The sequence below is a fragment of the Pongo pygmaeus genome, chromosome 5 (assembly GCF_028885625.2).
Source record: "Pongo pygmaeus isolate AG05252 chromosome 5, NHGRI_mPonPyg2-v2.0_pri, whole genome shotgun sequence".
Taxonomy (NCBI): Eukaryota; Metazoa; Chordata; class Mammalia; order Primates; family Hominidae; genus Pongo; species Pongo pygmaeus.
The window spans coordinates 3,908,157-3,931,556 of NC_072378.2; the positions used below are offsets into that span (position 1 = coordinate 3,908,157).

Genomic DNA, 23,400 nt, shown 5'->3' on the forward strand with positions numbered 1-23,400 from the left:
ATTATTTCATTTTACTCTCACAATAATTCTATGCAATCAGAACCATTATCCCCATGTTACTGTGTAAAATGAGGCTCAAAAAAGTTAAACTGTTTGAAATTGCACAGTAAGTTGTGAAGCCCAGGTCTGCCTGACTTGAATGCTCACGTTCTAAATACTAATCTAGCTACTGCCTCATCATATAGTAGTTACACGCAATAGTGCAAAGTTGAAATAACCTAGACATACAATAACAAAGGAAAAAGAGTGTAGTTATAAAAATGCTTACTGAAACTAGAATTATGTATGTAAAAATTGGGAGACGTTACATGAAAGAGCAAACTACCATATTCTACACCTGAGTACAAGAAAATTTAACATTTCATATGGAAAAAAGCCAAAATAAACCAATATATTCAAGTTGGTTCAGTGTGGGTAATGGAACTCTGGGTGATTTTCATTGTTTTGCTTTGTTATCCTTTGGTATGCACCAAAATTGCTTCAATACTAACAATAATAACAACAAAAACAAATTACGTTCTCATAAACTTTGTTTTGTAACAAAGGAAAATTCTGCCCAGTGTTCCAAACACCTCAAAGTTCCAAGTCCAGGTCTAAACCAGAGTCGTTAAGTATTCTCTGAAAAGCGATCTACTCTTAATTGACATCTGGCGACTCTACATGGACCAATGGCTTCCTCCGCAGGATGTTATGATCTTTATTTTGTTTGTAGCCTACGGAAGAATGAGCCTATTAAGAGCTTATTGAGATTGATGATTGCACAGTGTAGCTTGAAAGGTCCAAATTTAATCCGTTTCAACGGGAGGAACAAAATTCAAAACTGTTTTCAAAGTATTTCGAGAATGTGTCCCTTATCTGGAAGTAATACTTAAAAGGAAGCAAACAAAGACGGTAAGAGAAAGTCACAAATGCAAGCTCGCGCCCGAAGCCAGCCTCGGGCCGGTACACTTTTGTGTGGTGTGGCGGCGGCAGGGCGCCAAGCGCTGTGGTTTTTACGGTCTCGTCAGCAAGCAGGGCCGACCTCCGCTTTATCGGACAGGACCAACGCAGGATCCGGGGCGCGGCGGCGACAGGGCCCCAAGGCGGATGCCCGGGCCAGGACTCTGGCGCCTACTTACTCCTCGGCCGGCCCGGCGGCTCCGGAAAACGACCTCACAGGAATGGCGACAAGAGCGCCGCCGCCCGCAGGGGCTGAGGAGAGCGAGCCTGGGGCTCCAGGCCCAGAGATGAGACGCTCTGGCTGGGAGGCAAGGAGTATCGGCACCGACGGATAGAAGCCGGTGGCCCTCAGCTTGAGCAGGCGGCTTCGGGGCGGGGACAGAAGGGACCAAGGCCCACCGCAGGCCTCAGATCCTCCCACGCCTCCCTGCTGCTACCCCACGATGACGCAAGTACGCATGCGCCTCCCCCGCTGCCGCCGGGAAGAGCTTGCTCCCCAGGGCCCCGCCCCCTCCAAGGATTTCCGGGGAGGCGGGTTCCACTGCTGAGTTACCCCTTTTGCTCCTCTGCTCAAAAGGCGCCTGCCCGGGGCCGCTTTCCGTTGCAAAGGTTCCTGAATTTGGGGAGGGAGAGCAGCAAGATTGAAATATTGAGCATAAATTTGTTGCTTCATAAACGTTTGCTGAATGAATAAACTGATACGCCGATGTTTGCTTTAATTGTAACTCCCCCTGCCGAAGGTCCCAGTCTTTGAAAACTACAACAGCAACATAGTTTTGGGTGTGTCCTTGACAAATCTATTTCATTCCCCAGGCAGTACCGTGCAAGTGAACTTGGTGAGAATTTTTTCAAGGAAATTTTTGCCAGCATCGATTTTTGAAACTTAGTTTTTACCATGCTCTTTAAAAAAATAAAGACTTGGTTTGTTCAAATACCAACTTTAGTCACAATCTGGCTTCAGCACCTATTGTTCGGGCCCCATATATCCTTCCCCACACTTAGGATGCTTCATCTCCACATAAAGCATAACTGCAAAATACACAGGGCAGAAGGAGACCTGGGAGATAATACTATGGTTGCAGAAATAAAGACCAGCCTGAGCTCTCGACAACAAGAAAGAGATACAGCGAAAACAAGGCATTTATTTATAATAGGCTCTTGCAAACAAGGAAAAATAAGGCATTTTCTGATTCGAACGTAGTGCTCTATTACCCCTACTCAACAAACGTTTGAATGCCAAAGAGCTGTGAGGGTGGATGCTCAACAAGCAGATGCTAAGCAAGGTTATATTTTTGTAGGAAGCAGCCTGATAAGAAAAGAGCAGATTTTCGAGTCAGATTTTAGATCAAAAATCAGCTTGGTACTTGGGAACTCAATCATAAGCAAATTACCTTACCTCTTAGTGTCGGGTTTGTTCATGTGTAAAACGTGTTAATAGTACCTGACCCAATCTTTTACCTTCAAGTATATCACTCTATTTCCATGATGAGATCTCTCACAGTTCTACTACATACACCGTTAATTTTAACATTATTTAAAAATAGTTTACTAAGTTTATTTCATTTATTTATTTATTTGAGACGGAGTTTTTGCTTTTGTTGCCCAGGCTGGAGTGCAATGGCGCGATCTCGGCCTCCCGGGTTCCAGCGATTCTCCTGCCTCAGCCTCCCGAGTAGCTGGGACTACAGGCGCCACCACGCCGGCTAATCTTTGTATTTTTAGCAGAGACGGAGTTTCGCTATGTTGGCCAGGCTGGACCCGAACTCTTGAGTTCAGGCAATCCGCCCGCCTCGGCCTCCCAAAGTGCTAGAGGATTGCAGGCGTGAGCCACCGCGCCTGGCCCTAACATTTCAAAACGTTTGAGCCACCGCTAGAGGATTGCAGGCGTGAGCCACCGCGCCTGGCCCTAACATTTCAAAACGTTTGAGCCACCGCTAGAGGATTGCAGGCGTGAGCCACCGCGCCTGGCCCTAACATTTCAAAACGTTTGAGCCACCGCTAGAGGATTGCAGGCGTGAGCCACCGCGCCTGGCCCTAACATTTCAAAACGTTTGGAATTCAGGCAACAAGAGACATTTTGTAAGAACATTTAAAACCCTTCTCCCCTGGAAATCAAGAGATATGTATGGAGCCTGGAGATTCCGAACTCAATTTTCTAGGACAAAGGCAAACTCACATGATTACAAGAATGAAAGTGATCGTCACGCTGCTTCCAGGTTCCAAAGTATGGATAATTTTTTTTTTTTTTTTTTCTTTTTTGAGATGGAATCTTGCTCCTGTCGCCCAGGCTGGAGTGCAGTGGCGTGATCTCAGTGCAAACTCCGCCTCTCGGGTTCAAGCGATTCTCCTGCCTCAGCCTCCGGAGTAGCTGGGATTATAGGCGCGCGCCACCACGCCCGGCTAATTTTTTGTATTTTTAATAGAGACGGGGTTTCACCATGTTGGCCAGGCTAGTCTCGAACTCCTGGCCTCAGGTGATCCGCTCGCCTCGGCCTCCCAAGGTGCTGGGATTACAGGCGTGAGCCACAGCGCCAGGCCGAGAAATATTTTTTAAAGAGGAATTAAAGAACCTAATTGGTTTTGAGAGCTCTCCAAAAGCCAGTAAATGTTTTCCCCATAATATTCCATTCTACCCCATTAGAAAAAAAACAAAATCACATAACGCAACTTGGGCCAAAAAATATTACACGTTCCAATTACGGAAATAATGAACTGAATCATGTCACCCTTGAACTATGTAAAAGTTGAAAAGATGTTCAGTGTTAAATGTAATAACAGTTCCACATTAAAAGATATTTACGTTCGAGTTTACAGTATTTAAAAATGCCTTTCTACACACTTTCCCGGGAAGTTAATGCCACTTCAGTTGAGCTATCTAGCGAGATGGTTAAGCATTTACTGTGTCTCTAACACCGACCAGGGGAAAAATCATCAATTCGTTTGCCCGAGTTTAAGAGAATTTTCACCCAACTTCTAATCTCCACAGCCAATCAGTTCTTGGAACTGCACGCCCGATGCGGACATCCCTCTCTAGTTGGCTCCCCTCGTTAGCGGGATTCAATAACTAAACGTCCATTTCTAGCATTGACTGAAGAGCTCAAGCTTGACACTCGCCCTCAATCCTTAGCAGCACCGCCCACCACGCTCCCGGAAGTTGCGACACTACGCCGCGCGCTAGTCCCGGGACGTGGGGTTTTATATCCGGATTCTTAGCGCGGACTCAGAACCCCGCTCTTCCCTACGCGGTCAGCACATGCGCGGCAGCTCTTTTCCTTCTTCCTCCACTTCCCCTACCTTCCACCGTCCGGGAGCTGCCGCCACCGCCGCCGAGGAGTCAGGAAGTTCAAGATGGCCGCCGCGGAGACCCAGTCGCTACGGGAGCAGCCAGAGTAAGTAGTCTCTGTGAGTGGGCCAGAGGCTGGAGCCCGGGGACTGCCGAGTGGGAGCTGCACGGGCTGGCGGGAAAGTTCGGGCCTAACGGCGAGAGTCAAACTTTGCCTTTTCCGGCGCGATCCGTTGTGGGGTGGGAGGCGTGGGGAGCAGGCGGCCTTCGAGCTTCCTTCTCCCGGAGGCCGCGGCTGCTGGGGTGAAGGCGGCCGCGGCCTGCCGCGCGTCGTTGCCCCGGGAGGCGTAGGCGCGAGCGGCCTCTACAGGTCCGGTGCGCGTGGCGGCTGCCGCGGCAGTGAGGTCGCGCTTGCCTATTCCTCCCTTGGGGACCCATCTGAGCTCCTTGGCCGCAGCTCTTAGCGGCATCGGTGTTGGGGACACGAGGGTCAGTGGCAGCAGGCGGGCCAAGCCCGAAGTCTTTTCTTCCTCATGCGGTACCCCCAGTCGTCCTTTTACTGGTGTCAGTTTAGGACCTGAAAGCAGAGAGCGGAGGTGCTGGGGTCACACTCTCTGGCCATCCCAGAGCTAGTCTGTGGCTAGCGGGATACTTGATCTCGTCACCTTGTACTCTTTAGTCCAGCAGTCACCCAGTATTGTTTTGTTTTGTTTTGAGTCCCTACCGGCAGCTTTTTTACCAACTTGCAAACTTGAGGCAAAGTAAGATAGAGTCTTTGGTTTTGAGGCCTGGCTTTTTTTTTTTTTTTTTTGCCTGAGTTTATAACCCTTCTTTAGGAGGACGAGTGGAAGGAGTAGTGGGAATTGCTAGCTACTGCCAAACCACTTTATGTCTATAATTAAGCTAATATTAAGAATCCATGCGGCCAAATGAAAAATGAAAAAAAAAATACGTGTGTATGCTGCAAAGGTTAACCATTGGTTAACTAAAAGCAATATTTTGCTCTTCATGTCTATGTTGGGAAAACTCAAACAAGAACCTTAATAGAGAGAATGGATTTTACGACAATGTTCCTATAGCGACCGTTTTTTTTTTTTTTTTTTGCATTTGCACTGTCTGATCTGTTTCCAGCCATCTTAGAAAGAGGTATAGTCTCCCAGCAACTTGTGACTGAGCAATAGAAGAAATCTGCCACCAGACAACCTGACACTTAATTGCTGTGCATCCAGTTTTGGGCTCCTCAATCATCTGCATTACTCAGCTAGGCAGAGAAACGGAATTTTTAATTAAGAGCTTTTCAAAACTGCTGTATTATTTTTACAATTTGACTTAGCAGAGAACAAATGGATTCTGAAGTTTTAAATTAGCTTTAACCTCTTACTGTTTCTCACCAAGTTCATTGTGTGGCACAGTTACAGTGTTTATGCCAATACAGTGCAGATCTCATGCTATGTGGTTACATTTTCTACTAATCTGAAAAGTTCTGTAGTATTATGTCCGTTTATTTGATTTTAGGGATGTTTCAGATTCATTTCGAGGAGTGGGTCAGCCATAGTTTATTCACATACTGTATTCAAATAATATTGGACTTAATAATTTAAAAAATACATATTTAGGCCTCTGCTGTATGAGTAACAGAGATAATCTTTAATTTCCCTTCCCTTCCCCACGGAGCACTTGGTGTAAATGGAATATTTGGTCTGTATATGTCTCACTTTCAGTAGTTTGAAAGTATTTAACAAAGAAGATAACCATTTGGTATGAAAGCAAACACTATGCCTGGTGCTCATAGTGAGTCCCTGAATATAGTGTCTACAACAGTTCTTCAGAGAACACTGAGTAGTTTACAGTTATATAGAATCTATTCAAAACAGAAAATTTAGAAAGAATAAATATAAGAAGCAGCTTTTAAGCTCCCTGAAGGCTTTAATTCTTTTAACAACCCTATGGAGGTAGATACTTTTCTTTTCCTTATTTTAGAGATGATGAAACTGAAACACAGAGAAATTAAGTAACTTGCTCAAGGTCACACTCATGGCACACCCATTTAAACTCAGGCAGTCTGGTTCTAAAGCCCTGCTGCTAACTATTGTACTGTCTGGCCTCCCACTATACAATGTGGCTTCTTTTTAAATTGCTTTTCAAGTATGAAATTATTTTTGTTTTTTTCCACTGTCCCGGAAAGATCCATTTTTTGATGTGACATGTCTAATTTATTGAGAACTAATTTCTCAAACCTGATTTGGCAAAGCGGAGACCAGAGGGAAGGTTTTAAGACTAGTTAGTCTTTTGGACCCATTCTGATTTTTATAGCTACGTTAATTCTTTTTATTCGTTTTATTTATTTATTTTTGAAACACAAGCTCTTGTCACCCAGACTGGAGTACAGTGACATTATCATGGCTCACTGTAGCCTCAGCCTCAAGTGATCCTCCTACTCCAGCCTCCGGAGTAGCTGGGACCACAGGCATATGACACCACACCCAACTAATTTTTTTTTTTTTTTTTTTTTTGAGACGGAGTCTCACTTTTTCTCCAGGCTAGATTGCAGTGGTGCAATCTTGGCTCACTGAAACCTTGGACTCCCTGGTTCAAGCAGTTCTCCTGCCTCAGCCTCCTGAGTAGCTGGGATTACAGGCACGTACCACCACGCCCAGCTAATTTTTGTATTTTTAGTAGAGACGGGGTTTCACCTTGTTGGCCAGGCTACTCTCGAACTCCTGGCCTCGTGATCCGCCCACCTCAGCCTCTCAAAGTTCTGGGATTACAGGCGTGAGCTACCGTGCCCGGCCATGCCTAGCTAATTTTTAAATATTTTTGTAGAGGCAGAGTCTTCCCATGTTGCCCAGGCTGTTGTTGAACTACTGGGCTCAAGTGCTGCAGGTACTAGGGAGTCTGAGGCAGGAGGATCATTTGAGCCTAGGAATTTGAATCTAGCCCAGGCAACATAGTGAGACCCAGTTTCTTAAAAGATATATACATTTTAACTTGTCAGAGAAATAGGCTTAATTACTTTCCTGGTAAATAGCAGTGGCGTTCACTTTGCTCACCACTAAAAAAAAATTTTAAAGAATTGTCTAGCTGAAAAACGGCTTTATTCATACGCAGATTTAAATCAGTCAGTTCTCTGTGTCTCTGTATATTTTGAATGCCTACCAGATAAGTTCACTAAGACTATTGTTTGGAAAAAAAAAATGTGAAAGAAGAAGTTAAAATAACACTGGTGGTTGGTGATTGGTGACTATTTTATTTTTTTGAGACCGAGTCTCTGTTGCCCAGGCTGGAGTGCAGTAGCGCAATCTCGGCTCACTACAACCTCTGCCTCCCAGGTTCAAGTGATTCTCCTGTCTCTGTCTCCTGAGTAGCTGGGATTACAGGCATGCACCACCATGCCCTGCTAATTTTTGTATTTTTAGTAGAGACAGGATTTCACCATGTTGGCCAGGCTGGTCTCAAACTCCTGACCTCAGGTGATCCGCCAGTTTCAGCCTCCCAAAGTGTTGGGATTACAGTCATGAGCCGTTGCACCTGACTGTGACTATGTTATTTTAAAGGCATTCCACGATTTTCATTCATTGTGCTGGATGCCTCAAGACTTGGGTTTTTTAAAAGGTAAAACTTAACAAAACAAATAAATACTGTTAAGCAACCCCATGTTGTCTGCACTTCTCACTCACCTTTGCTTCCAAATAATGTGATCTGAAGAATGTTATCCAGTACTCAATGGGTTCTCAATAAATATTTGTGTTGTGATAAACCTGTTGTGACCAGGTTGGTATACACATCCACTTGGCTAAATGTGGGATATTAAATTGTAAAATGTTAAAGCGTAAATTTATATAAATGAAGTGTATATGGCCTATATTTTTTGTCAGTATAAACTATCCAAGAGGACCATTAGGTTTCTTAACAAGAAACCTTTTTCTTGAGCTTTAGAAGAAAGTCGTTGATAATAAACCTAATTTAGCTATTTTAGCACAAGCCCATTGTATGTAATACATTATGCCATTGACTCAATGTTTCAAGTTTTCCAGATTGACCTGGTCAGACTTTAGTTGTGATTTGTGACATTTGCATTGAGAGATGAGCTGAGACTGGTAAAGATCCATTGTATGCCTAGCCCCTGTATAAGAAAATGCTATAATTAAGGTTAACCTAATTGTACCGAGCTGGTAGCATTTTTAGCAGGAACCTACTCATTATTTCTTGAGATAATACTCATTAATTTACAATGGAAACTAGTCACTCATGGGAATGACCCTTCTACAGTGATACTGGTCATCATGATGTATTTCTAATTCCCAGAAGCTCTAGGAGCTAGATTTTCTTTTGATAGAAGTTGATTCCTCTATGGGTAAACTCGTAACAATTTTTAATGAAACTCCTAAGATTTTTGTAAATTGTTAGCATTAGAAAAGATAAGGGTTCAAAAAACTGATTTTCCTTTGGGAGGGGTTGATGAAATATAAGTAATTTTGAATATCACGCAGTCAGAAAATAGGTGTGTGCCTACTATGTGTGTGCACTGTGTGAGGCACTGGAGATAAAACTGAGCAAAGCAAAATCTTAACTTTCAAGTTCTAAGAGTCTATAATAGATAGTGTAAACCAACTTTAGACAACTTTTATATGCTTTTTGTTTGTCTGTTTTTGAGACAGAGTTTTGCTCTTTTTGCGCAGGCTGGAGTGCAATGGTGTGATCTCAGCTCACCACAACCTCCGCCTCCCGGGTTCAAGCAATTCTCCTGCCTCAGCCTCCCGACTAGCTGGGATTACAGGCATGCGCCACCAGGCCTGGCTAATTTTTTTGTATTTTTAGTAGAGATGGGGTTTCTCCATGTTGGTCAGGCTGGTCTTGAACTTCCGACCTCAGGTAATCCACCCGCCTCGGCCTCCCAAAGTGCTAGGATTAGGATTACAGGTGTGAGCCATTGTGCCCAGCCTTTTTCTTTTTTTTTTTTTTTTGGAGACAGAGTCTTGTTCTGCCACCTAGGCTGGAGTGCAATGGCGCAATCTTGGGTCACTGCAGCCTTCGCCTGCCAGGTTCAAGCACCTCTCCTTCCTCAGCCTCCGGAGTAGCTGGGATTACAGGCATCTGCCATTATGCCCGGCTAGTTTTTTGGAGACAGGGTTTCACCATGTTGGCCAGGCTGGTCTTGAACTCCTGACCTCAAGTGATCTGCCTGCTTCGGCCTCCCAAAGTGCTGGGTTTACAGGTATGAGCCACCGTGCCCGGCCTTATGTTATTCTGTATGTATAATTGACACAAACAATACTTACTGAGCACCTGCTATAGATTAGATAATCTAGGCCCTTAGAGCAGTGAACTAAAATAAAAATTCTGCTCATATAGTGCTTACATTATGATAGGGAGAGACAAACAAGAATTGTATTAGTGATAACCATTGCTTTGGAGAAAAATATTAAGCACAGAAGGAGAATATGTGTGCAGTGGGGTGGTTTTACACTTAAAATGGATTGATCAGGAAAACTTGTTTGAGAAAGTGACGTTTAAGCAAAGACAAGGTAGGCAAAGGTAGCCAGGAATGCATGTATCTGGGGAAAGCATTCCTGGCAGGAGAAACAGGTACCACATACCTGAGATGTGAGGATGCCTATTCAAGGAACATGGTGTGGCTGGAGCAGGGTGACCGTGAGAGAAGAGTGTTAGGTTTAGAGTGTGGGGGATGTTGGGGTTGTAAGTATAGGACCTTTTTCTCTGAATAAGGTAGAAAGCAATAAAGTTTCACAAAGAGTAGTGACATAATCTGACTTGTAAAGCATCTTAATCAAATGGAAGGTCTTTTGACTGACTTGAAATAACAGCCTTCTCACTGGTTTGTTTTATGTGTGACCTTAGGCAAGTCCCTTGAAACTCAAAAGTCTCAACTCAAATGGAGAGACATTTCTTGAACACTTAGTGTGACAGCCTTTTATACTATGAACTCATTTAATTTTCATAAGCCTATGATTTGTCAGTACTATTTCCCCATTTTTTACAGTTGAGGAAACTGAGGCACAGAAGAGCAACTTGCCTTAGGTCACAATAGCTTTGTCATGTTGGAGGCAGCATTTAAACCAGGTAGTTTGACTCCAGAATCTATGCTCTTTGATGCTATTCCTAAAAATAACATTCTTATTAGCAGCCGTCTCAGCTCCACAGGACTTTTGTGAATAAGTATATTTATCTAGCATCTATACAATAATAATAGCTTATTTGGTGGGGGGGGGGTAGGGGTTGGTCTGTGCTAGGCACTGTCATAAGCATTTAACATCTATTCACTGTGTAAACTTCATAACACCTTTTCAGGTAGGTACTATTATTTTCTCCGTCATGTAGATGAAATGCCTGAGGATCACTTGCCAAGACCACACAACTAGTAAGTAATGGAACTGGGATTTGAACCCAGGCAGTCTGGCTCCAGAGACTGCTTAACCACTCAACTATCCTTTGTCTTGAGGACAGTCTTGAGTTAAAACTCAAAACTTTAGGTAATTTTGAATTTGAGCCTAGTGACTAGAATTTTGTACTTTGGGACATAGATTTTATATGCCTAAAGATCATTCTCAATCTTTAAAGACTCTCCTACCTTCATAACTTGAATTAGCCTAACTTTTTCTCAGACTTTTCCCCCTGTAAGTCAAGGTTCAGGAAAAAAAAAAAGACCTTCTGGATTATGGGGTGGGAGATTTCTGGGGAAAAAGGATGAGAATATAGCCTATATAAAGAACAAAGTTGAAATGTCTTGGAATCTTTTTACTGAAATCTATGTGACTTCTTTCCCTTCCATAATAAAACAATGATGGTGTTTTGTTTTTTTGTGTTTGAGATAGGGTCTTCCTTTGTTGCCCAGGCTGGAGTGCAGTGCGCGATTATGACTCACTGCAGACTTTAACTCCTGGGTTCAAGTGATCCTACCTCAGCCTTTTGAGTAACTGGGACTACAAGCACATGCTGCCATACCCAGTTAATTTAAATTTTTTTGTAGAGATAGGGTCTCACCGTGGTCCCCAGGCTGGTCTTGAACTCCTGGGCTCAAGGAATCCTCCCACCTCAGCTTCCCAAAGTGTGGGGTTACAAGTGTGAACCACTGCACATGGCCTGGTGGTGTTTTTATAATACCAAGATACTGCCCTTTTTCAAGTCTTTGAGAAAAATGATCCAGAGAACACTACTGTATTTGTCATGTGTCTTCTCATACTCCATTAGAGAGAAGTCAACCTAAATTAAAACCTGACTTTCACCAGAGGACGTAGCTTCTCCTGCACATCTCTTAAATACCTTTTCCTGCCAGAAATGGAAGTTGGCAATGTGACATCCAAAAATCAACATTCTTTGAGTATGATACCCTGTAGTGGCTATGTGTTTTTCATTCCCCCTCATTGTTGTCAACTAATTAATAACTTCTCAATCATACCACCATTCTCTCTCCCCCACCCCTTCTCCCAGCAAGTTTATTCAAGACTGTGAGACCTGGCTAGACAACCTACTTTTGCAGTTCCTGGGCCTCTGTGACTCCAGTGAACCTTTAATTCTCTCTCAACTGCCCACTCCTAGAATCATATACTATCTTGTCATCTCCTGGAATTGGTCTACTTGGGATCTTTTTTTTTTTTTAACGAGATGGAGAATTCTCTCTGTTGCCCAGGCTGGAGTGCAGTGATGTGATCATAGGTCATTGCAACTGCAAACTCCTGGGCTCAAGTGATCTTCCACCTCAGCCTCCTGAGTAGCTGGGACTACAGGTGTGCACCACCATGCCTGGCTCCACTTGGAATCTTAACCTCAGTGTCTTTCACAACACTGATCTACTTGAAGTTTGCTATATATAACTGCCTTTTGTCACCTTCTTTCTCTATTTGAAATGCACCTTTTTCCCTTCTTGTTAATTCCTTACTCATTCTCTAGGGCAGTGTTACTTAATTTTTCTTTTTTTTTTAAAGACAGGGTCTTGCTCTGTCACCCAGGCTGGAGTGCAGTGGCCCCATCGTGGCTTATTGCAGCCTTGACCTCCCAGGCTTAAGTAATCCTCCCACCTCAGCCTCCTGAATAGCTAATTTTTTTTTATTTTAGTAAAGATGAGGTCTCACCTAGCTAATTTTTTTTATTTTTAGTAAAGATGAGGTCTCACTATGTTGCCCAGGCTTGTCTTGAACTCCTGGGTTCAAGTAATCCTCCTGCCTTGGCCTTCCATGGTGCTGGGATTACAGATGTGAGCCATTGTGCCTGGGCCAACCTTTATTTTTTAATCCCTGTCCTTTCTCAGTAAACGTTTCTTCTCTCCTCCTAACGTCCCTGCTTAACAAATTGATTTCTTTCTGTGATCTACAAAACACTGTCCCTGACCATTCTCGAAATGAGTTTAGGTGATCCTTCAGTGTTCCCATAATGCCCCTGTTTGTGTCTTCATCATTGTACTTCTCCAGTATTTTATGGTTATGTCATGTGACTTAGTTTTCCACCAGACATTAATTTCTTTGAAGGAGGCAAATACTGGTTTTGTACATCTGTTTTCTTTCTTTCTTTCTTTCAATCTCGGCTCACTGCAGCCTCCGCCTCCCAGGTTCAAGAGATTCTCCTGCCTCAGCCTCCCGAGTAACTGGGATTACAGGCATGTGCCACTACATCTGGCTAATTTTTGTATTTTTAGTAGAGACGGGGTTTCCCCATGTTGGTAAGGCTGGTCTTGAACTCCTGACCTCAGGTGATCCGCCCACCTCGGCCTCCCAAAGTGCTGGGATTATAGACATGAGCCACCATGCCTGGCTTGTACATCTGTTTTCCTGCCACGTGGCTTAATGCTTACCCGTGGTTGGTGAGTTTTTTTTAAATGTTAAAGAGATTGTGAGTAGACTGATGAATTCTTAGGTTGCAAGGATAAACTTACTGAAAGTATAGGAGTATATAATATGAAGACCTGACAAAATAATCCATAACTTTCTCCAAAAATAGTATGATGGCCTGAATCTAGATAATTTAAGGCCACTTTTGGTCTGGTATTCTAGGATGATGGTTTATTATGGAGTAACTTTTAAAGAGAAAGTTAAATAATGCTTTTGAACCAGTATTTAACCTGGGATTATTAAACACCAAGGGCTTGATAAAATAATTTAGAATCATAAACTTTTTAACTCAGCATAAGCCAAACATTTAAGCACAGAATCCCCCACTTTATTTATTTATTTATTTCCATAGCATCTGTTAATGTGAATGTCTTTTGGGAAACTGAATTCTCATTTGAAATTCAGAGAGAGTAAATCACTTGCTGAATGAATATTGGGCTGTACTATATTAAATTACTCGTATTAGACTTGTTGACTTACAAAAGGCCCTTCCATGTGGTTCAACCTAATGTCATATGATTGCTTACTACAAGCCTAGAGTCCTAACTTCTGGTTTAGTTCACTTTGAAGATTTAACTTCTGAGGATGTGTTTATACTATCACCATCATCAGGATCAGCTACCAATGCACATTGATTGAGTGCTTATTTTGGGTATAGCTCAGTATTGGCTCTAGAGTTTTGTTTTGTTTTGCTTTGTTTTTAAGGTGTAAGATGAAATCCGCTCAAAACAAGTGACCTGCTGGGTTTACTGTAGACACCAAGTTTTATGAATTTCAAGTGGAGAAGGAATTAGTCTTCCAGTGTATGTTAATAGTTAGTAGGTCTTATTAAAAAAGAAAACGGGCCCTTTGGTTGTTAATGTGTGAGAAATGTTGGTTTAAAAATTAAGTTACTGAGTGGCTCCTTGTACTAAATCAATGTTAATGAGGTTTTGCTGTGCCTGGTTTGCTTTTCCCTTTTTCTCTAACCTGTAATTTTTAAGCTCACTGCATTAGGGATTTCCTCTAATACTTTTGGTGAGTTCAACCATTAGAAACACAATAAAGTTGTATCCTATCCAACTCAGTTCTTGCCGTAGACCTTCTTTGAAATAAAATGTCTGAAGCTGTTCTGAAAAAATTTTAGTGACTGACTTCATGTATTACATTGAGATGTATTTTCTCATTGCTGTTATTTTGTTATGACTCTTTGAATACTTGATAAATGATATGATTTTAAAATGTGTTTGATATATTTATAGAATGGAAGATGCTAATTCTGAAAAGAGTATAAATGAAGAAAATGGAGAAGTATCAGAAGACCAGTCTCAAAATAAGCACAGTCGTCACAAAAAAAAGAAGCATAAACACAGAAGTAAACATAAGAAACATAAACATTCCTCAGAAGAAGACAAGGATAAAAAACATAAACATAAGCATAAACATAAGAAACACAAAAGAAAAGAGGTTATTGATGCTTCTGATAAAGAGGGTATGTCTCCAGCAAAAAGAACTAAACTTGATGATTTAGCTTTGCTAGAAGACTTGGAAAAACAGAGAGCCTTGATTAAGGCCGAACTTGATAATGAGTTAATGGAAGGAAAGGTCCAGTCTGGTATGGGGCTCATTTTGCAAGGTTATGAGTCTGGCTCTGAAGAAGAGGGGGAGATTCATGAAAAGGCAAGAAACGGAAATAGGTCTAGTACTAGATCTTCAAGTACAAAGGGGAAACTTGAACTTGTGGACAATAAAATTACTACAAAAAAACGAAGTAAAAGCAGATCCAAAGAACGGACTAGACATAGGTCTGATAAAAAGAAAAGTAAGGGGGGTATTGAAATCATTAAAGAGAAAACAACTAGGAGCAAGTCAAAGGAGAGGAAAAAATCTAAAAGCCCATCCAAAAGAAGTAAGTCTCAAGATCAAGGAAGGAAATCAAAATCCCCTACCCTTAGAAGGCGATCTCAAGAGAAAATTGGTAAGGCCAGATCTCCTACTGATGATAAGGTTAAAATTGAAGATAAAAGTAAATCAAAAGATAGGAAAAAATCCCCAATTATAAATGAAAGTAGAAGTCGCGATCGAGGTAAAAAATCTAGATCCCCAGTTGATTTAAGAGGTAAATCCAAAGACAGAAGGTCACGGTCCAAAGAGAGAAAATCAAAACGGTCTGAAACTGATAAAGAAAAGAAGCCAATTAAATCTCCCTCTAAAGATGCTTCATCTGGGAAAGAAAATAGGTCACCCAGTAGAAGACCTGGTCGTAGTCCTAAAAGAAGAAGTTTGTCTCCAAAACCACGTGATAAATCAAGAAGAAGCAGGTCTCCACTTTTGAATGATAGAAGATCTAAGCAGAGCAAATCCCCCTCGCGGACACTGTCTCCTGGGAGAAGAGCCAAGAGCCGATCCTTAGAAAGAAAACGACGAGAACCAGAGAGGAGACGACTTTCTTCTCCAAGGTAACTTGTGTACAAAATGTTAAAGCTTTTTACCAATGCATGAGATTTTAAACGGAAAACTAGAACTTGTGTACAATTAAAAATGAAGTAGTAAGTAAAAATAAAAATAAATGAAGTAGTAATGAGTTTCATAATTTTAAGTAACCCAGTCCATTAACCATGTTAATATTTGCACTTTGTCGATGAGTATTTTAAGTGTAGGTGTTTAACAAATACTGAGCTTGATGATAGAATTGGGTTTTTTCACATTCTTGATTTAATACCTAGTTTGCTAAGGCACTTCTTTCAATCCATGTAATTTGGCTGATAAATCTTCATTGGGGGCGTTTAGAGAGAGGATTATTACTTCATGAACAGTGTAGGCTGAAACTCTTAACTTTGAAAAGGGGGAAAAGTAATCAGTTTAACAATTGTGTTCTGTTCATTCTCTTGTATTTGCATGAGTTTTAAATTTTAACAGTATAAATAGAAACCAATACCAATATTTTTTGGTCCCCAAAGTATAATTAAAATGGAAAATTTTGTATTAATACATATAATCTCATTGTTGAAAAGTAATAGCTCTTAAGCTTAAGAAGAATAGTATATGAAATTATTTTGTACTATTTGAATAATATATTGTCTTAGTTCTTATAAATCCTCATGTGATTATCTTAACTCATGAGGTGAAGGGGCTCTCATAGCTAATTTATAAATGAAATAGAATCAGAGAATGTGTATAATTTACCTAGGATCATAGAACGAAAGTATTTGCGGGGAGGAGTGTTTATACCACTTAAACTACTTTAGAAACGGGTTTCTTAATGTCTTTTTTGTATTTAATATTTAAGTATTATGAAATTGCCAGCCAGGTTTTGCTTATTAAAAGAGTATTGGCTTATACTGTATAAGGATGTTATCAATTCCTAGCCATTTACTGTGTTCATAATAATATTTTCTGTGAATGGGTGTAAATATAAACTCACCCTGAAAATGAAGTCATCATATTTTCAGAGAAATTTCAAATTTTATTTCCAAGTGCTGTGTCTTAAGAGCGTCTTGATTCTTTACTTCCGAGTGGCACTGTAATGAAATAGCCCCTTTTTCCTTTGGCTTCCTGGATTGAGGCGGTGATTAGTTTTACTGATTCTGTTATCTCAAGTGCTTCTTAATTATCCTGGTGGTCTTTCAGTTTGCTTTGTTTGAAGAGCAAATTCTGAAGTGTTTATTAAGGACTAGAGCTGAGTATTTGAAACAAAAATATTTTTTAAAATTACAAAAGTGGCGCATACTTATTAAAGAGAAATCCAAATAAGCCTGTAAATTGGCTCCCTTTTCATTTCTCCACTACCACTCCTTAGAAATTTATGTTATCTTAGGTCTTTCTTTGTACAGACAATAACATGGATATGAGGGATTTTTTTTTTTTTTTTTTTACAAAACTGGAGTCATATTATTCATATTCACATATGGCTTGCTTTTTTCAGGAAACATTTCTGCGACAAAACATATAGATTGTTTTTCATTCTGCCTAACAGTAACTGGTATTTCAGTGTAGATGTATTATAGTATCATTCTCCTATTGAAACTAATGAAAAATTTAGGTTGGTTCCGGTTTTTCACTATTATATGAGAAGATGTGCATTGGTTATGTGTGAGGTTTCTTTATAGAATAGACTCATAGAAGACCCATAGACTTGCAAAGTCTCAGGGTATGTACATTTACATTTTAGAAAGTTATTGCTAAATTTCCATCCAGGAAAGTTAGATCAATTTCTACTTCTACTTCTATGACTATGTAAACTGCCCCTTTTCCTAAAACTTTATTAGGAAAGTTTAGGAAAACCTTTATTACCAGGATACCATATAGTATTTTTTCACTCTTAAAAGCAAAACAAAAAACCCAAAAATTGTTTTAATCGAAATTTCTTAGGTGACTAGTGAGGGTGAACATTTTTATTTTCTTTATTTTTATTTATTTATTTATTTTATTTAATTTTATTTTTTGAGACGGAGTCTCACTCTGTTGCCAGGCTGGAGTGCAGTGGCGCGGTCTCGGCTCACTGCAACCTCTGCCTCCTGGGTTCAAGCGATTCTCCTGCCTCCGCCTCCCAAGTAGCTGGAATTACAGGCATGCACCACCATGCCCAGCTAATTTTTGTTAGTTTCACCATGTTGGCCAGGTTGGTCTTGAACTCCTGACCTCGTGATCCGCCCACCTCGGCCTCCCAAAGTGTTGGGATTACAGGCCTGAGCCACCGTTTATTTTCATTGCATTTTAGCAGACAACACTCTGTTCCTTCTATACTAGTTTACTTTATCCCATCCGTTTATATATACATATATATACACAAATATATGTGTGTTGTTTTTGTTTTGTTTTGTTTTATTGAGATGGAGTCTCCCTCTTTCGCCCAGGCTGGAGTGGTGTGATCTTGGCTCACTGCAACCTCCGCCTCCTGGGTTCAAGCAATTCTCCTGCCTCAGCTTCCCCAAGTAGCTGGGACTACAGGCGCGCGCCACCATGCCCGGCTAAGGTTTTTTTTTTTTTTTTTTTGTATTTTTAGTAGAGACGAGGTTTCCCCACATTGGCCAGGCTGGTCTCGAACTCTTGACCTCAGGTTATCTGCCTGCCTTGGCCTCCCAAAGTGTTGGGATTACAGGCGTGAGCCACCACGCCCAGCCCATTTATATTTTTTAACTGGTCTTTTGAGACTGTGCGTGTGTGTGAGCAGATTAAATAAAAGAGTTTCCTCAGATGGCCCTATCAAGAAGTAACCACTACCAAGAAGTAAGCACTATAGATCTGAGTCAAAGTCTACCTTGCTCATTTTGGCTGGATCAGAGAAAGATTCTTGGGTTCTGTATACTGTGCTGAAACGTGCAAGGCAGGTTGTGTTTTTAGGTTTTTATTAAATGAGGAAGGCCGGTTGCAGTGGCTCACGCCTGTAATCCAGCACTTTGGGGAGGCCGAGACGGGTGATCACCTGAGGTGAGGAGTTCGAGACTAGCTTGACCGACATGGAGAAATCCTGTCTCTACTAAAAATGTAAAATTAGCTGGGCATGGTTGCTCATGCCTGTAATCCCAGCTACTCAAGGCTGAGGCAGGAGAATCCCTTGAAGCCGGGAGACGGAGGTTGCAATGAGCCGAGGTCACACCATTACACTACAGCCTGTGCAACAAGAGCGAAACTCCATCTCAAAAAATAATAATAATAATAAATGAGGAAAATGCTGTAAAATTATTTGATTATGGAGACAAACCTATTTACAATCTGACTGTTCAGATTGAATAGTTGTGACCAAACCTGGAATAACATTAAGAAATGTTCAAAACCTGTTTTAAAAAATTAAGCTGTAGAAAGGCCTGTTGTAATACAAATATCACATTAAACAAGAGTAAAATTCACTGAAAGGTACTTGTGTGATAAGTGTTGAAAAGTTGGGTTTTTGTGGGGTTTTTCTGGGGAGGCTGGAGGTCACACTGTCACCCAGGCTGGAGTGCAGTGGCATGATCTCTGCTCACTGCAACCTCTGCCTCCCAGGCTTACGCAGTCCTCCCACTTGAGCCTCCCTATTAGTTGGGACTATAGGCACATGCCACCACACTTGGCTAATTTTTACATTTTTTGTAGAGATAGGGTTTCACCATGTTACCGAGGCTGGTCTCAAACTCATGAGCTTAAGTGATCCATCTGCCTCAGCTTCCCAAAGTGCTGGGATTACAAGTGTGAGCCACCACACCTAGCTACTATTTTTGTTTTTTTCTGAGACAAGTTCTCACTCTGTCACTTAGGCTGCAATGGCACAAACACAGCTACTGCAGCCTCAACCTCATGGGCTCAGGCGGTCCTCCCTCAGCCTCTGAAAGTGCTGGGATTGCAAGTGTGAACCATTGTGCCTGGCCTATTATACTTGACATTAAAAAGAAGATTTTTGGCCGCGCATGGTGGGTCACACCTGTAACCTCAGCACTTTTGGAGGCCAAGGGAGAACCACTTGAGGCCAGGAGTTCAAGACCAGCCTGGGCAACATAGTGAGACCCCCATCACTACAAAACAAAAAATTAGTCAGGTGTGGTGGCATGCCCTTAACGGTTCCAGCTGCTCAGGGGGGCTGAAGTGGAAGGATTGCCTCAGCCTGGGAGGACAAGGCTGCAGTGACCCATGTTTGCGCCACTGCGCCCCAGCCTGGGTGACAGACCCTGTCTCAAAAAAAAAAAAAAAAGATCCTTAATTGGAGAAATGTCAGGATGTAGAAAGAAAAGGTTGTCAATGAAAATGGAATATTGGAGTAAATGGAGTATTATACTCACTTGGGGAGGTTTTATTTGAGTTGTTTATTTGAAATTAGAATCAGTGACTTTATCAGTATATAAAGAATAACCTTTAGTAATTCTTCAAATTGTGGGACCAGAGGAAATAAGACCTTTCATTGTTTGCCTGCAATAACACCAAAATGTCATTGTGGTCATCTGAGTAAGTTTTGTTACAAAACACATTAATCAGAGTTCACTTTCTTTAGGCTAATGTGCCTTTTCTTATAGATGTTCCTTGCATATAGAAAAAACTCATTTACTTTGATTTATATTTCTTTTAACTTGCATTTGATCCCCTTAAGAACACGACCTCGAGATGATATCCTCAGTAGACGTGAAAGATCAAAAGATGCCAGCCCCATCAATAGGTGGTCTCCAACCCGAAGAAGAAGTAGATCTCCCATTAGAAGGAGGTCTCGTTCCCCACTCAGACGTAGCAGGTCTCCAAGAAGAAGAAGCAGATCTCCTCGGAGAAGGTAAAGACATTTCATCCTTGTGATTCGTTAAACTCTGAATGTTTTTGAACCACCAATGAGCTCAGTTGGTAGGTTTTCTTTTAGACCAGTTTTCTCTGAAAAATCATAGTTGTGTTCCCATGGTTTCCTTTTACCAGCAATCTCTACACATGGGTTTTCTTTTATATCGTTTCCTTTGAATTTTAAACAAATCGTTGCTCATTTAAGATGCAATAAAATTAATCTTTTAAAAGTAAGACTTTTTTCTCTCTTTTATAAATTCAATACTAAATGAGCCAGGCTTGGGGATTTTTTTTTTTTTTAACCGGCAAGGTAGATCATACAGTAGTAAATATATAGCCCAGTTTCTTACATTTTATATTAATTTTGCATATTGATAGTCACTGTAGACTTTGGCGAAGGCCTGTTTAATTTGCCATAGAAACCATTTTATCTGAAGCATATGTAGTCAGTAATAGGTTAAAAAGGTGGTTTATAAAGCAGGGAATCATTTTTTAAAATTCATACATACATGAAATATTTTGATATAAAACATAAATGGGTATTTGTTTGCCAACCTTTTAACATTTTTAATTGAAGTAATGAATATAATTTTTAAAAAACAAAGGCTTATATTGTAGCCATCTTTACTTATCTTTCAGAATTTTTGTATGCTGTATTCCTAGAAGTGGAAATGCATGGTCTGAGTACACTCTGGTCAATGAGGGGTTTTATTTTATTTTATTTTTTTGACAAAGTCTCACTCTGTTGCCCAGGCTGGAGTGCAATGGCGCGATCTCACTGCAACCTCCACCTCCTGAGTTCAAGCAATTCTCCTGCCTCAGCCTCTCAAGTAGCAGGGACTACAGAGGTGCGCGTGCCACCATGCCTGGCTTTTTTTGTTGTTGTTGTATTTTTTTAAATAGAGATGGAGTTTCACTGTGTTGGTCAGGCTGGTCTCGAACTCCTGACCCCAAATGCTCCGTTCGTCTCGGCCTCCCAAAGTGCTGGGATTACAGGCGTGAGCCACCACACCCAGCCACAATGAGGGTTTTTAATACTACCCCTCACCCATGTTTCACTTTTGCCTAATTTCATCACACTTTTTTGTTCTTCCAGAGTCAGTATAATCATTGTGATCGTGTATGTATTCATTGCTGAGCAAATAGTTGGGAGAGGAGGGAAGAGAGGACCTTCCTTCTCACACTGCTAGTCTTCTGGCTCCAAGCTGATCTCAAGACTTGCTTTTTTCTCTCTTCCCTTTTCATAAAAAATGTCTTGTGTTCTGAAATTTTATTATGTGCCTCGGTATGTGGATCATTATCCCCATTTATTTTGCTAATTACTAGATAGGCCCTTTAAAGCAGGGAGTTTATGGCCTTCTGGGAAATTTTTGTGCTTTTTTTTTTTTCTTTCTTTCTGTTTTTTCCAATTGGACTGTCTGTATTGTTCCACGTATTAACGTTTTATTCTTGTTTTCCGGAAATAGTATTTTTTATCTCTCAGACAATAGCGAGGTTATTTTGTGAGTTTTTTGTTCTTTATAGTTTTCTTTGCTATATTGTGTTTCTTCCCAGGTTCCTTTTGCTGCATGTTTACCTTTTCATCTGAAGACTTTCCTCACACAGCTGGATCCTTCATTGCTGCCTATTCTGACTTAATATTTAGGTACTGAGAAAGCTGGATGGGCTTTTTCTTCTATTGTGACAGTGTAGAACTTGTCAGCTAGTGGCTATCACTTCAGAGTAATTAGATATTTTTGGATATCAGTGACTGTAGATGTATTTTCTTGGGCTGTGAGTTTTCCGGAATCCTTTCATTTCCTCCTGGGAAATAGACCTGGCTACCAGTAGAGTTCTCTTCCTTCATAATGTAAACTTCCTTATAATCCGTCTATCTTTGGTATGTGCCTCTCAGCATCTGGAGTGACCAACACTTCTCTAGAAAGTAAATCTTAAGTGTTCTGCTAGAATGTGAAGGGAGTGGTTGACATTTTCCACTGAGTTGGGGAGGGGACTGTACCGAGTCTGGCTGTTTATAAAGGCTTTCAATCAATTCTGTCTTCAGCTCTTACCTCACACCATCTTGCAGAGGATAGGGAGTCTCCAATTCCTGAGGCTTTCTGGGGGTGTTGTGACATGTTCTGACTGTTTCTGATTTACCTTGTGTGTTCATGTTGGACCAATATTCAGCTCAATTTGATCTGTTACTATTCTTTACTCCAATTTGCACATTCTGAGATTTTATTCTCATCTCTGCTATCATCTCTCTTGACATTCTCCTTGCCTGAGGGTTTTCCTCCCTTCCCCACCCCACCCCTCCCTTCCCCTCCCATCTTTCTCTTTTCTCTCTCCCCTCTCCCCCTCCCTTCTCTTCTCTTTTCTTTTCTTTTCTTTCTTGAGGTAGGATCTTGCTCTGTTGTCCAGGCTGGAGTGCAGTGGTGCGATCACGACTCACTGCAGCCTCAACTTCCTGGGCTCAAGGAATCCTCCCAGTAGCTGGGACTATAGGCACGTACCACCACACCCAGCTAATTTTTTTGTATGTTTTGTGGAGACAGGGTTTTGCCATGTTGCCCAGGCTGGTCTCAAACTCCCAAGCTCCCTGCCTGCCTTGGCCTCCCAAAGTGCTGAGATTATATGTGTGTACCACCGTACCCAGCCCCCAGCTTTTTTTTTTTTTAAGTACTCATTTACTGTCATGTTAGTGAGCTTTCTTTAAGTTGAGCTCATTGAAACATACATATAACTTACATAAAGTAAAATGCTTTTTGTTGTAAAGTTGTGTGAATTTTGACAGACACATAAGTCACACTCAAGTTAGAGAACGTTTTCATCACTCCAAGTTCCCTTTTGCCACTTTTCAGTCTCTCCCTTTACTCCAGTGCCTGTGTATACAACCTTGGTGCTATAAGAATACAAAGAAACAGTAGGTGTTTATCCCCATAGAGCTTATATTCAAGTTCAAGTTCATATCCATGGGAATAATTTCTTAGTTCGGAATTTGATAAGGAGTAGGTATGTTTTAGTTATCTTCAGCTAAGCTGATTATCTCAGTCTTTCTGATGTTCTGTTCCTTTACTTAAAATTTTCAAACAACCTTTTTAAAAAATAGACTATATTTTAGAAGAGTTTTAGGTTTAC

At 41.2% G+C, this 23,400-nt stretch overlaps 1 protein-coding gene across 1 annotated transcript in view; it reads left to right on the forward strand.

Annotated features, from left to right (window-relative positions):
- Positions 1–1,048: 1,048 nt before the first annotated feature.
- The window catches only part of PRP4K (pre-mRNA processing factor kinase PRP4K), a 43,737-nt gene continuing 21,385 nt past the window's right edge, over positions 1,049–23,400 (forward strand). The window contains exons 1-4 of the mRNA XM_054493558.2: positions 1,049–1,391; positions 2,546–4,328; positions 14,307–15,503; positions 20,105–20,278. Of these exons, the coding sequence (XP_054349533.2) occupies positions 4,288–4,328; positions 14,307–15,503; positions 20,105–20,278 (1,412 nt within the window). The 5' untranslated portion in view covers positions 1,049–1,391; positions 2,546–4,287. The remainder of the gene's footprint in view (positions 1,392–2,545; positions 4,329–14,306; positions 15,504–20,104; positions 20,279–23,400) is intronic.